Below are 13,021 nucleotides of genomic sequence, written 5' to 3'. Positions count from 1 at the left end.
CTGTTTCTCCAGTGTTAGAACTGTTTATTTCACACCCCTTTCCCCTTGTGGTACCTTTGCACAGAGCAGAAGCAGTGCCCAGCTCAGTCCTTGCTCTCTCTCCCCCGACCCCATGCAAAACAAGATTTGCTTAAAACATCTCCCAGGCTCTTTAAAGGAGCCAGCTGGGTGGGGAGGCTGCATCTGGTTCCGGAAACTCTGTGATGGCTCAGAGGACGCCTGTCTATAAAAGCTGCTCCAGAGGGGCCCCCCTGGGACAGGACAACGCTCTGGAGTCCCCAGCTCAGTTCCATGGGGGATCTCTAACCCCGGAAGCTGGTTTTACTGAGCCATCACAAGCTAGACACAGGTTGAGACGGTAGGTGGCTGGGTGGTGGGGTGTCCCTGGTCCTCCTGTGTGAAGGGCAGGCTCCAGACTCTGCCTCAGTCACCCCGGGACGTAGGCCATGTGCTGTCTGGACACTCCTGCAGTGGGCCAGGGGGCAGGCGGGGTGCGCCCCAGGTCGGCCACGTGCACCATCACCTGGGCACAGGGTGAGCTCGCAGGACAACTGGTGGTCCAGGGGTCCTTGTCCACGCCACGGGCCATGCCAGCCAGCTCTCTGGTGCCCTCACCTAGGTCCCTGCAGGAAAAAGAGGCAAGGCTTGGGGGAAGGGCGGGGACCTGTGTCACCCTGCCCTCATGATAGGCCCCTGGGGCCTGGCCTTCCGTAGGCTTAAGCAGGCTCAGAACTGCCTTAAGCCTGAGGAGGTCCCTCCACTGGTGCCCCTGCCTGGGCCTCAGACCCCTCACCTGTATGAGGTACGTGATCCAAGAATCAGCGTACCCACCCTCCAAGGGTGGGAAGGGGCTACTTGGGGGTGGTGCTGAGGAAGGGGGCTCATTCAGAGTGTACCGAAACCCTAGGGGCCATTCTGTCATCCCAGGGCAGTAACTGGTTCCGGCTGGAACGTCCCTGGACCCTGAGGCCTTAGGTCAGAGGTCGTGGAGACAGGAGAATGGTCCCTTGTAGAGACCGCAGCCCACATGCCCATGGGATGCTCGCCCAACCCGTGTCTGTGACCCGCACACATGCCACCATGGGGTCCCTCGCGGAGACGCAGCCCAAATGGGGCTGTGCAGAAGCCTGGTGGCCCAGGATTCCACCTCTGTGGGACCACAGGCCCAGGGCCCGCACATGGCAATGGCCATCCCACTTAGGGTGCCCGGAACCCAGCCTCAGGTGCCACCTGTCGTGGGGTAGGAAGGCATGCATTTAAAGCTAGCAACACTAGGAGGTACTTTCTTTGCAGTCCACATGCAGAGACGGGACTCCCCGAGTCAGAGACGGGGTGTAAGAGGACATCCTTGTGACGGCTCAGAAAGCACATGCACGCATGTAGGAAGCATGAGAGACAGGAGGGGGAGACACAGGGAGTCCTGCTGGGGCCTCGGGAAGGGAGTTCATGCCTCTGCAGGTCTGAATTCCCAGGAGAAAGGCATCTGGCACAGGGTCTGGACCCTGGGTGAGAAGGACGTCCGGCCACTGGTGCAGGGGCAGGAGTTGAGGTCCAGGTAAGCCTGGGCAGTGTGTGGGGTGGTGGTATTCTGACCGAGCTGGGGGCCCGCCTCACCCCGGTGGCCCCCTCAACGCCCCCCTCAACACCCCCCATGCGCACGTAGTGAAACTGTAGTTGTCGTGGGCCTGGCCAGGACGGCCTGCGGGCCCCCCACTGCCGCCACCACTGTTGCTGTTGTTCACGCCCTTGAGGCCCAGGTAGGCAGGCGGCACTGTCTCCAAGTCCCCGGCTCTCAGCTGGAGCCACAGCTGGGTCGCCCTGGGGAGAGATGGGGAAGGATGCTCAAGATGCCAGACCTCGGCGAGACAGCCGCTGCAGCCGGAAGCTCTAGGGCCGGAGGGTGCCAAGGGCCACTCACACTGAGCCCCGAGCCGCACCCCTGCGGAGGGTTAAGATGGCAGCTCGCACCCTGTAAATATTTTATAAGAAACACACAGGCAAAGCTATAGTACAGTGAAGGTGGCGGTGGCCCAGCGTCTGGCCGCGCGCCCAAACTCCCTATCACTGGTCAGCCCTGCTCACCCAGCACAGTGGGGTGTGAGCCAGCCCTGCCTAAGCGACACCCAGCCCAGCCCTATGTGCATGGGATACCGAGCCCCCCACTGCCATGGGGCCACGCTCTGCAGCTTGGCTCCCTGAGGAGCCAGGGCTGCCCCAGGAGCCCCACATACCTACAGGAGGCCCCGGCACAGACGGCAGGGGCCCGTGAAGAGCCCTCAGCAGCAGGGAGGCCCGGGGGCTGTGGGGGCCAGTGTACCTGTCGGATGGCTGCTCACTCCTCTTCATGCACCGCACGAGACAGCAGGTGAGGAAGGCCATGGACATGAGCAGGATGATGGCACAGCTGACAATGGAGGCGATCACGGCCACCTTGAAGCCGAAGGTCTCGTATGGCGGCACCGCTGCAAGGAAGACAAGGCTACTTCCTGCGCGGGGCTCGCCCAGGCTCTCAGCAAGCTCTGTTCCATGGCAGGGGAGCAGGGAGGTGCTGGTGGCTGGGGCCAAGCTCTGTGCATAATGTTGTTGGAGTGGGGCTATCAGGGAACTCTGTCATCTAAGGGTGTCTTGGGGCGCCTGGGTGACTCAGTTAAGTATCTGCCTTCGTCTCAGCTTCGTCTCAGGTCATGACCCCAGAGTCCTAGGATCGAGCCCCACATCCTGCTCAGCAGGAGGTCTGCTTCTCCCTCTCCCACTCCCCCGGCTTGTGTTCCCTCTCTCGCTGTCTCTCTTCTCTGTCAAATAAATAAATAATCTTAAAAAAAAAAAAAAAAGAAAAAGAAAAGAAAGGGGTGTCTCGGCAGGGTTTTTGAAGGTGCATAGGAGCTCCGAGTGGCACACTGGGAACAGCTCTGACAGCGAGGTCAATGCTGGCCCACACACTGCAGCCTGGGCCCCAGATGCCCACATACAGCCCATGGCCTGCTTCCACAAGGTCACAAGCCAGCACAACCCTCCAAGGGCCTATGGGCCGTCACTTTCTGGAAGGGCTCAAAAGCAAGAAAAATGGCTGTGCTCAGGGTCAAAGGGCCTTTGCCACTTAATAGCCATGTGGCCAGCTACGTGCTGAGAGGTGGTTCTATTTGGTTCTAAAGGGTGTTCTGGGAAAACAAGGCCTGGGGTCTCGGTATGAGCAATACTGCATATCCTCCCTCGCCACAGACACTGCTCATACCCCATATCCCCGTCTCCTGCCCTAGCTGACACAGCCCACCCACACAGAGGTCTTCTCCCGGCCTCCCCTACAGCTGCATGTCCACATTCCGCTCCGTGGGGTGAGGAGAAGGGTGGGGAGCATTGTCTGAGGGCCTTCCTTGCCCTGCCTGGCAGGAGCAGCTGCTTCCATCCTGGGCCATGTCCCCGAGCCACAGCCCAGAGAGGCCTGGGTCCCTGTTATAGGAGGTGCCACATGAGATGCCCTTCCTGGGGGCCATGGGCAAGAGAAAGCTTGGTGAACCTGTTCTCTTGCGTTTCCTGTCTCCTGGAGTCTAATCTGACAGGCACCCTCCTTCAAAGACATTCATCCAGCACATGAGCATTTTAAAGGCTCTGAGAAGTGCTGCAGCCTATGACTCCTGCATTTTCCCACCTGTGTTGACCACAGAGCCCTCTCCGATGCACATACATCAACACAAAAGTGACCGCACTTTGAGAAATGCTGTGCTGGGTGTTATTAACACCCTGTACAACAAATATAACTCAAATACTGGAAAGCCGTCTCTTCACCCAGCTGGTAACATCAGTGCCCCCAGTTCGAGGATCCGTGGCACACACAACCCGGGGCACCCTCCTAGTACGATGGGCCATGTGCATGCACAAGAGGACACATGAATGAACAAACGTAGCCACCCACTTCAAAGACGACAGAGCGCTAGTTCCAATGTACAAGTGACCTCTTGGAGGTGAGCGGCCACCTCAGGGGCAGAGCTGGGGCCCCGCTGCTGGGCCTTGAGTGCAAACGAAGACATGGAGCCCCACGTGGGCTGTTGGGCTGCCAGCACCAGGAGTAGACCCTACACAGAGGCCCCACACTGACCCGTACCCACTGCACCCCTGCCGTGGATTGGCAGCCCCCCACCCCCGCAGGTGCTGAGTTGGGGGGTGGCTTCGGGGGAGCAGGACTCACATTTGCACATGGGGGTCACTGAAGACCACTCAGCGACACTCCCCTTCCAGGCACAGGTGAGGAGGCCAGACCCAACCATCTGGTGGCCTGAGGGGCAGTGGAACACAATGATGGTCCCCACGGAAGTGCCGTTGCCACGGAGGACTTGGAGGGTGCCCCTCGGTGGTGGCTGTACATGTGTGCACACGCCTAGGGAAGAAAAGAGGAGAGACGGTGTGATGACCCCACGCTGGCAGGCAGAAGCCCCACTAGCCCCACTAGCCACTCTGGAGAAGGTCCCACGGCCCAGGCTAGCAAGTGTGTGGCAGCCATCAGACCGGTGACCACAGATAAAGGCAGAGCGGGTCCCACAGTAAGCGAACTCTGGAGGCTCCAAGGACCACAGTGTTGAAAACACAACTTTGTGTCAGACGACAATAAAGGCAAATTCAGGCAACCCCTGAAGGTGGTTTGAACGGCTCGGGTACACTGATGCTGGACTCATTACAGGACAGAACTGTCCACGTAGTTCCCTTCCCTGTGACTTTCCCAGTGTCTGCTTCTCTCCAGCTCCCTTTACTGTAGGACCACAGTACGTAACACACCTAACACACAAGCCACGTGTCTAGTGGCTGGTGGTGTGATCAGTGAGGCTTCGGTCACCAGGGAGCAGTAAGCAGCAGCATTGGTAAGGTTTTTGGGGGAGTCTGAAGTTATACCTGAATATCAACCACGTGGGGGTTATCACCCCTAACTCTGCTCCGCCAGGCTGCAAGTGCTCGGCGCCACTGAGAACCTGGGGGGGCCCACAGGCTGCAGTGTGAGGGAGAAGGTGAGCCAGGGGCCCTTAGGCTTTGTGCACTTCGTAGGGGCATGGCTCACTCCTGGATCAGCTGAGACACCCTGGGCACCTAATGGGTGCTTCGCTCCCATGAGCAGAGCAGTCCATCACTCCCTCACAGATGGGGAAACTGAGGCATGGCAAGGCCGGACAGTGCTTGGCCTTCCTGTGTGCACATGACCATCGCCAGTGTCACTGCCACCAGCAATGCAGCTCTGATAGAATGTTCTGGTCAAGAAGGACCCTCACGGAACTAAAAAAAAAAGAAGGACCCTCACTCCCAGCCTGGTTCAGCCCCCACAGCCATCCCAGAGGAGAGCAGGGAGGAATCCTCACCCCCACTTTCCCGCGGGGACGCCGATCTCGCGGAGGGGGCTGACGCCATGGGGAGGGGCCCAGAAGTAACACTCGGCATAGCAGGAGGGTCTCTCCCCACAGACTGCCCTTATGTATCAGCAACAGTGCCCAGAGTCACAACAGAGAAGTACAGGTCAAGCAGAAAAGAAAAACAAATGCCTCAAAAACCAGGGGCAGGGCAATCAGTTAAAAAAATTAAATACAAGGGGCGCCTGGGTGGCTCAGTGGGTTAAAGCCTCTGCCTTCGGCTCAGGTCGTGATCTCAGGGTCCTGGGATCGAGTCCCACATCAGGCTCTCTGCTCAGCAAGGAGCCTGCTTCCCTATTTTTTTAAAAATATTAAAAAAAAATTAAATACAAGACATTCATGTCAAAAAGGAAGAAGCAAAACTTCTTCATCCGATGACATGATCTTGGATCTAGAAAAATCCCCCAGGAATCTAGTAAAAACCTACAGAAACAAATAAGAATTCCCATAGGGCCACAGGAGGCATGACCGACACACGGAAATCTGCCATACTTCAGCACAGCGGCTGTGAACAGCCTGGGAGTGAGACGGAGACGTCAATCCCGCTTCCTTTTGTAGGATACACTGAACAAAATAAGGGCAAAACTTAAACCAGGAAAACTCTAAGACATTGTTGGTGGAAATAAAGTTCCTGAATGAAGGGAAGCCACCCTCCCTGCGGACAGGGAGACGGACTCCAGGGGACGGATGTTCGCCTCCGCTCAGCCGCACACACAGCCTGGCCTCTACCAGAGTCCCAGCTGCTGCCCTTCTAGAAACCAACGGGCTGGCCCAAAAATTCATAAGGAATTGCCGAAGACCCAGCAGCCCACACAAAAATGATCTTGAAAAAGAACAAAGTTGGAGGACTCACACTTTCAAAAGTTTCCACAAAGCTACGGTAACAAAGGGACAGACATCGAGGCCAGTAGTGCAGAGCTGAGAGCCCAGAAATAAATTCCTATTCCCAGTGAAGCGAGTTTCAACAAGGGTGCCAGGATGGTTCAGTGGGACCAGAACAGTGCTCCAGCAACCGGGCCTGACCACACTATTCACCTGCAGGCAGGGGAGGCCGCAGACTCCCGGCTGAGCAAGGAGCCTGATGGGCGGCTCGATCCCAGGACCCCAAGACGACCAGAGCTGAAGGCAGACGCTTCACTGACTGAGTCACCCAGGTGCCCTGCAGAAATTATTATACTGAATTACAGAAGGGACCTGAATCTAAAAGTGGGCACAGGATCGGACAGACATTTCTCTACAGATGTACCAGCGGCCATGACAAGATGCTCAGCTTCCTTCACCTTCAGGAAAGCGCTAATCAGATCACGGAGGTGCTGCTTCTCCTCCACAAGCATCTGTCCGTGACACAGAGGGGAACAGGTGTACCAGGGGTGTGGGAGCCCGAGCCCCGCACAGCAGGCGGGAAGGCAGGCGCGCAGTGGCCCTAGCGGGGCCCCGCACGCACGTGGACAGTCAGCGTGTGATGCCGCCACGCCCCGCTCAGCCACAGACCGGGGAGGGGAAAACACATCCACATAGACCTGTACACACACGTTCCCAGCAGCACAGTTCACAACAGCTGGAACCTAGAAACTGCCCTCCTGCCCACCCGCTGATCAACGGATAAACGGCACACAGAACAAGCCACACAGGGAATATCGAAGGACAGAGGCGCTGACCACCCTGCGGCCCGGTTGGCCACAAAATCTCACGTGGTTGGACTGCATTTCTATGAACCTCCTGCATGAGGCCAATCCTCAGGCAGAGAGTGGATCAACCAGGGCGGGAGAGACACTGCTGCGGCATGCATGGCTTCTTTCTGGGGTGACGAAAATGTCCTGGGGCAGACCGTGGGGAGGGCTGCCCAGATCTGCCGGACACATTAAATACTGTATACTTCAGGGGCGCCTGGGTGGCTCAGTGGGTTAAAGCCTCTGCCTTCAGCTCTGGTTATGATCTCAGGGTCCTGGGATCGAGCCCCGTATTGGGCCCTCTGCTCGGCAGGGGGCCTGCTTCCTCCTCTCTCTCTGCCTGCCTCTCTGCCTACATGTGATCTCTATCTGTCAAATAAATAAAAATAAAATCTTAAAAAAAAATACTGTATACTTCAAAGAATGAATCACATCGGATATGAATGCTCTCTCAATAAAGCTCCAAACCTTTCAGGAAAAGACTTATGTCAATCAAAGAAATGCACATTTGAAACGTGAGGCATTGTTTTTGGGCTGCTGGCAGGGTCAACGGTAAAATGACTAGCCTACCAAGGTGGGTGGGGGGTGGAAGGGCGCTGACCTGGCACCCACCCTGTGGGGTGCCCAGTGGGACGCACACCCGTACTCCGGAGTGAACTCTGAACTAAGCAACCTCTCCCTCGACAGCCGGCCATGCATTCATGAATAGACGGAAGAAGGCCCAAGCCCGGGACCGCCACCAGGACCGTGGACCTGGACTCATGCAGTCCTTCTGGGCAGGGGGGTTTGGGAAGGGTAGATAGGCCACAGGCCGGTCACATGGTCACCCTGCAGCCAACACTTCCGAGTCCCCAATTTAGACCTGTCACTTCTGCATTCTTCTGTGCTCAGTGGCTTCCTTGGTACCGCCCTGCAAGGCCCTGGCCCTCAAGGAGGGAAGGCAGCTGAGTTCCGGGGGTGCTCGCCTTGGTCTGCACCACCCCCCTCACCAGCACCCAGTCTGTACAACTAGAACTTTCTCAAGAAAAGGTCCAGAGTCAGGGTCAGGCTAGAAGGCGTGATAACAACTCCCTTCAACTCTGCGAGTATGTCTGAGTATACTTAAGTATAACTTAAGACCCAGGGAGAGCGCCCCCAGCATGCGACATGGCTGCATGTAACCAGGTGGCCCTCTAGACCCCTACCCCTGGGGCTTTGCCGGCCCCGGGAATCAAGGCAGCAAGGGTGACACCAGCTGGGTGACCCTGTCACTCTGCCTCTCTGCGCCTGGGACCTGTCAGTGTGGCAGCTGGCTGGGCAGGGGGCCTGCCCCAGACAACGAGGCCCCAGCAGGGAAACCACCACTATCATTGGGACACAGTGCGCCCTGGCATGTGCACAGGGTGGGGGCAGGGCCCGCTACCAACAGTCACATCCTGAGCTGTGGCCAGTTCTGGTGGCCAAGGTACCCAACCTAGCTTTCACCACCCGGCAATGCTCCTCCCCAAGTGCTCCCAGCAGTGAGGATGGGAGAGTGCGGGGGTGGCGCTGACCCGCAGGTCCGCCATGGCGCACCCAATGCAAGATGGGAAAAAGGATGTGGGGCTCACGCTGTGAACATGCAGCAGGGCTCCAGGAGAGTCCTGGCCCCCACCCCAGCCCTGGGGCCTCAGACACTGCATCTCCCAGCAGCGACGGGAGCTCAGACCCATCAGAGGCTGGGAGTTGTGCCACCAGCACGCGTGCAGCTTGAACACTTAAAAACCCAGGCCTGAGGAAATAATCCTGGTAAGTGAGGGGAGGATGAGGAGCCCTGCCCACAGCCCACCCTGCAGAGGGGCCAGGCTGGCCGCTCAAGCCTCTGTGATCCCGGAGCCTGTACGGGAGGCGGACAAGCAGGAGGGTGGTCCTGCTCTGTGGGGAAGACCCCAAACCGCAGGCCCCCTCCATGGGGCAGGACTCTGCTCCACCGTCTCCCAGACCCAGGTTCTTGCTCAGACTCCATGTCCCCATCTGCGAAACTGGGTGCCCTGCCCCCAGGGTCATGACGAGGACCACCCCATGGAAACCTTAGAGCCATGCCTGGGGCTCACTTACACTCTCCCCAGGGAGGGCACAATGCCTCTTCTGACCCTCCAGGCCGTGGTACCCAAGCCAACCTCCCAGCCCCAGGCTCCTACGGGCTCTCCTACATCCCTTCCCTGGCTGAGCCCATTTGCCATTTGCCAGATGAGGAAGCGGAGGTCCACCCCAGCACCCCAGGGGTCCACTGGCAGGGTCCCCACAAGACCTTTCCACTGGTGACACACAGCCAGGCCAGAGCAGGGAGGCAGCACGGTGCCACTGGGGATTCAAAACACCTACCTACCCCAGCACCACCCCCACCCCCGGCCCCCTGACACGTCCTGAGTCACCCAGGCCTGGCAGCTGGGCCAGCTGCTCCAGCGGCCGCATCCCCAGCCTCTGCCCAGCCTGGAGCCCCCCCAGGACACCCCCCACCCCTTCACTACCCCACCAACAGCCCCTGCCTTGATGTCTAAGAGGCAAATCCCATCTTTCCCCCTCCCTGCTGAAAACCCACACAGACACCAGCGGCCAGGCCGGCCCTCCACCTGCCACTGGCCCAGACACTGGAAGCTGCACCCCTCAGCCTTTGCCGCCTGGCTCCTCAGGCTCTTTATGACCCCTCTCTCTTTTCTGCTATGTTCAAATACATCTTAAAGGAGGAAAAACACAGCAAATAGATTGGATGCAAAGAAGACACAAACCCAAACCAAACCTGTGGGCTCCCTGGACAGTAAACCTGTGGGCTCCCTGGACAGACCTGCGCTGGACTCGCACACGGGAAGGGGGCAGGGCCTGACCCTGGCACTTCCCCAGCCCAGCCCGCATGGCCAGCGGGAGAAGAACAAGCCTCTCTTGTTAATCTTTTATCTGGAACCTTGGACCACAGGCCCACCCCTCTCATCCTTCTTCCTGGAGACCATGCTACCCTCAAACCCTGACCTCACCCACAGGGGTCCAGGTAAATAAGTTACCTTACCCCCTTCTGCCAAAGGATCACGGGAAATGGGGAGGCCAGCCTCAGGGCCAGCAAACCAAGGGCCTGGGTCCCTCTGCTGCAGGGGACTCTCTTCTTGCTCTGAGTCTGTTTCCCTCAAATGGAAAGGGAAACCCCAGGAGGAGAGTTTAAAAGGCTGACTTGCGCACACACAGGTGTTCTATGGAGGGTGGGACCCCCACGATCCCAGCAGGAGGGACAGCCACACGTGGGAGGCCCATAGCCCTGGTTGTATGTCCTCAGGCAAGACACTCGCCCTCTCAGAGTGCGTCTCCTTTCCCCATGAGGGGTGGGGGCGGGCCTGGACCTTGGCCACTGTGGAGACCAGGTCACCCCGGCATTCCCCTGGCGGCTGGCAGGTGACCTCACACCAGCAGAATACACAATGCCTTCCAGAGCAGAACCAGGCTGACTCCAACTCTTTCAGGGGAGAACATTGAGGCTCTGCCCACACCTGACAGGAGGCCGAGCTGGCCTTGCAGGGGAACACAGGCCACATCTGGATTCCCACAACTCCCCCTGGGCCTCAGTCTCTCCTTCATGAAAAGGGCAGAGGTCAGCTGTGCAGTAGGGCAGCAGGAGTGACGCCCAGGGCATGCCCTCACCATCCTGGGTCCTCCTGCTGCCCCTTCCCAGGCTCCTCCCTCAAGGCCTTCCAGAAGGTCCGGGAGTGGGGGCACCTCCGGCTGCTGGAACCCTGTGTCCCTCCTGCAGTCCTATACAATCTCCCCCATCAGGGAGTTGCTGGAGCTGCTCTGGGACGAGGGCCAGAGCCGGCGGGGGCCATGGGCAGTGGAAGGGTGGCCTCCGTGGTGGGCTGGGCACCCAGGCAGCCACTCCACAAAAATTTAAGCTCCTGCTCTGAGCCAGCCTCTCCCCGCCGACCTGCCCTTCAGCAGCCACACATGGGTGATGCGGGAAGAATGCGGACCCCAGGACACAGCTGGACTTCAACACCTAGTCTCAGGAGAACAGAGCAATGTGTCCATTTTACGACTACAGGAAAAACACCCCCCACTGCTATGTTTAAGGGAGCACCAAAGTGTCTCCAAAAGATCCCCCCCACATCCCTTCACAAGCCCACAGGAACAAGAGGGAATCCACAGCTCGAAAGACCAAGGCCACGGGGCAGGGGAATGGAGGAGTCTGGATGGACATGTTATCTGAGAGCAGAACGACCATGCCGGGGTGGGGGGGGCACACAGGCCCCCCAACTCCACCTAGCCCGTCGACAAGCATGGGGGCAGGTATACCATGCACATGGGGAAACTGAGGCGAGAGTCAGAGAGACGCATCCCAGGTCAGAGGGGGCTTCCGAACCCAAATGCAGGAGTAGGACTCCTATGGGCTGGGAGCGCCCCCTCCCCAGGCTCACATCCAGGAGAGGGCTGAGCGGTAGCTGATCAGAAGCAGGGGTGGAGCCGGGCTGGGCTGGCCAGAGGGCAGGGACTGGCCTCTAAGAAACCCCCCTGCCCCCCACTGCCCCAGGCAGAGTTCTCAGTAGTCTTTTGTATGCAAATACATCAGGGCTTCGGTCCTAGTCCTAAGTTCGGCTTGTGCAAGCCCCTTCTTGGTCAACACCCACCTCCCCGGGAGTGCGGCAACAAAGCCACAGGGTCCCCACGGAACACAGCAACAGTGGCAAAGCACCAAATGCAGGAGAGGATGGGGTGGGAGGGGTCGAAGAAGATAACCCCCCACCCAGCCGGGGCAGGTCTCAGCTCCCACTCCCCAAGCCGAGCACCTCTGCTCTGCAGGCAACTTACCTCCTTGAGCCTCAGTTTCCCCATTTGAGAAGAACCTGCCCACCCGTGCTCCGCCCCCCAGTGGCAGATGTCATTGTTTTAGGCCTGAATGGGCTGCCCCCAGGGGATGGGACCTGGGCCAGCCTGATCCTCCAGGTCCACCTTCCGCGTGTGGGAAGAGCCCCGTCCCGCACCTGGCCTGGGGCACAGGTGTGCAGAGACCCTCGGGCTCAAAGAGGAGGGGCAGCGCGCACTAAAGGGAGGCTCTGGGACATCTGCCGCTGCTTCTAGGAGGGTTAGGCTTCAGACGCAGTCATGCAGCAAAGCCAGCGTTCAAACCTGCGCCTTCGGAGGAGCTCCTACACCCCAGCCAAGCACGACGGGGAAGCCTCACCAAAACACTCTCGAAATCAACCACAAAGTAAGCCAACTGCCAGCCCTCCCTCCTTCCGGAGACCCCGGACCTCATGCGGGGCCCGGCAGTCGCGGGAGCTCGGGCAGGCGTCCTCCCCTCCAGGCTCAGTTTCCCCACCTGTGAAGTGGGGGGGTGGGGGCAGCGGCACCTCCCCGCAAAGTGAGGCAGGTTCCGCACGTCCGCCTCACCGACTTCCCCTGTAAGCAGCCGGCCAGGAGCCGGCGCCGCACGGGGAGAGGGCGCGCACCTGGGCTGGTGGGCGGCTGGGCGCCGCCGCCTGGTTTCGGGCCGCCTGGTTTCAGACCGCCTGCAGCCGGACTCCGGCTCTGCTGGGGCGCCGGCTCTGCCCGCGGAGTGGGTCGGGGAGGCTCGTTCTCCGGCGGGTGTCGGGCTGGGGGCCGTCCCGGGCCCGGCTGTGCGCCCCTTCTCCCAGCTGTGCACTCCTGCCCCCACGGCTGTGCGCACCCCCTCCCCGCCTCCGCCGTGCCGCCCGCCTCTCGACTTCCCTGTCGGTGAAATGGGTGCAGAGCCCCACTCGCGGCCCGCAGCCCCAGCGCTCACCTGTGCGGTTCCCCGGGGCGGGCTCCTCGTTCCCCGCACGCTCCCCGGGCCTCGCCTTACGGCGAGGGGTCGCGGCTGCCGTGGGCATCCCTGCGCTCCGCCGCGCTCTGCGGGGACTGCGGGGGCCCAAGCCCGAGGGGCGGGGCAGCCCTGGACACACCCTCCAGGGGCCCCGCCCCACGGGTTTGGGGGCGTGGCCGGCC

The 13,021-nt window shown here is 59.7% G+C and overlaps 1 protein-coding gene across 1 annotated transcript; it reads right to left on the bottom strand.

The window, feature by feature from the left end:
• Positions 1-3: 3 nt before the first annotated feature.
• SUSD3 (sushi domain containing 3) lies at positions 4-12,975 on the bottom strand. The gene is made up of 5 exons (XM_059141916.1): positions 12,819-12,975; positions 4,184-4,372; positions 2,318-2,462; positions 1,660-1,818; positions 4-623 (listed from the first exon to the last, which is right to left on the bottom strand). Exons 1-5 carry the CDS (start codon positions 12,904-12,906, stop codon positions 428-430), a joined length of 777 nt encoding a protein of 258 aa, XP_058997899.1. The 5' UTR covers positions 12,907-12,975; the 3' UTR covers positions 4-427.
• Between the last annotated feature and the right edge of the window lie 46 nt (positions 12,976-13,021).

Source organism: Mustela lutreola, chromosome 12, assembly GCF_030435805.1.
Source record: "Mustela lutreola isolate mMusLut2 chromosome 12, mMusLut2.pri, whole genome shotgun sequence".
Lineage (NCBI taxonomy): Eukaryota > Metazoa > Chordata > Mammalia > Carnivora > Mustelidae > Mustela > Mustela lutreola.
This window is presented reverse-complemented; position numbering and strand designations above follow the sequence as displayed.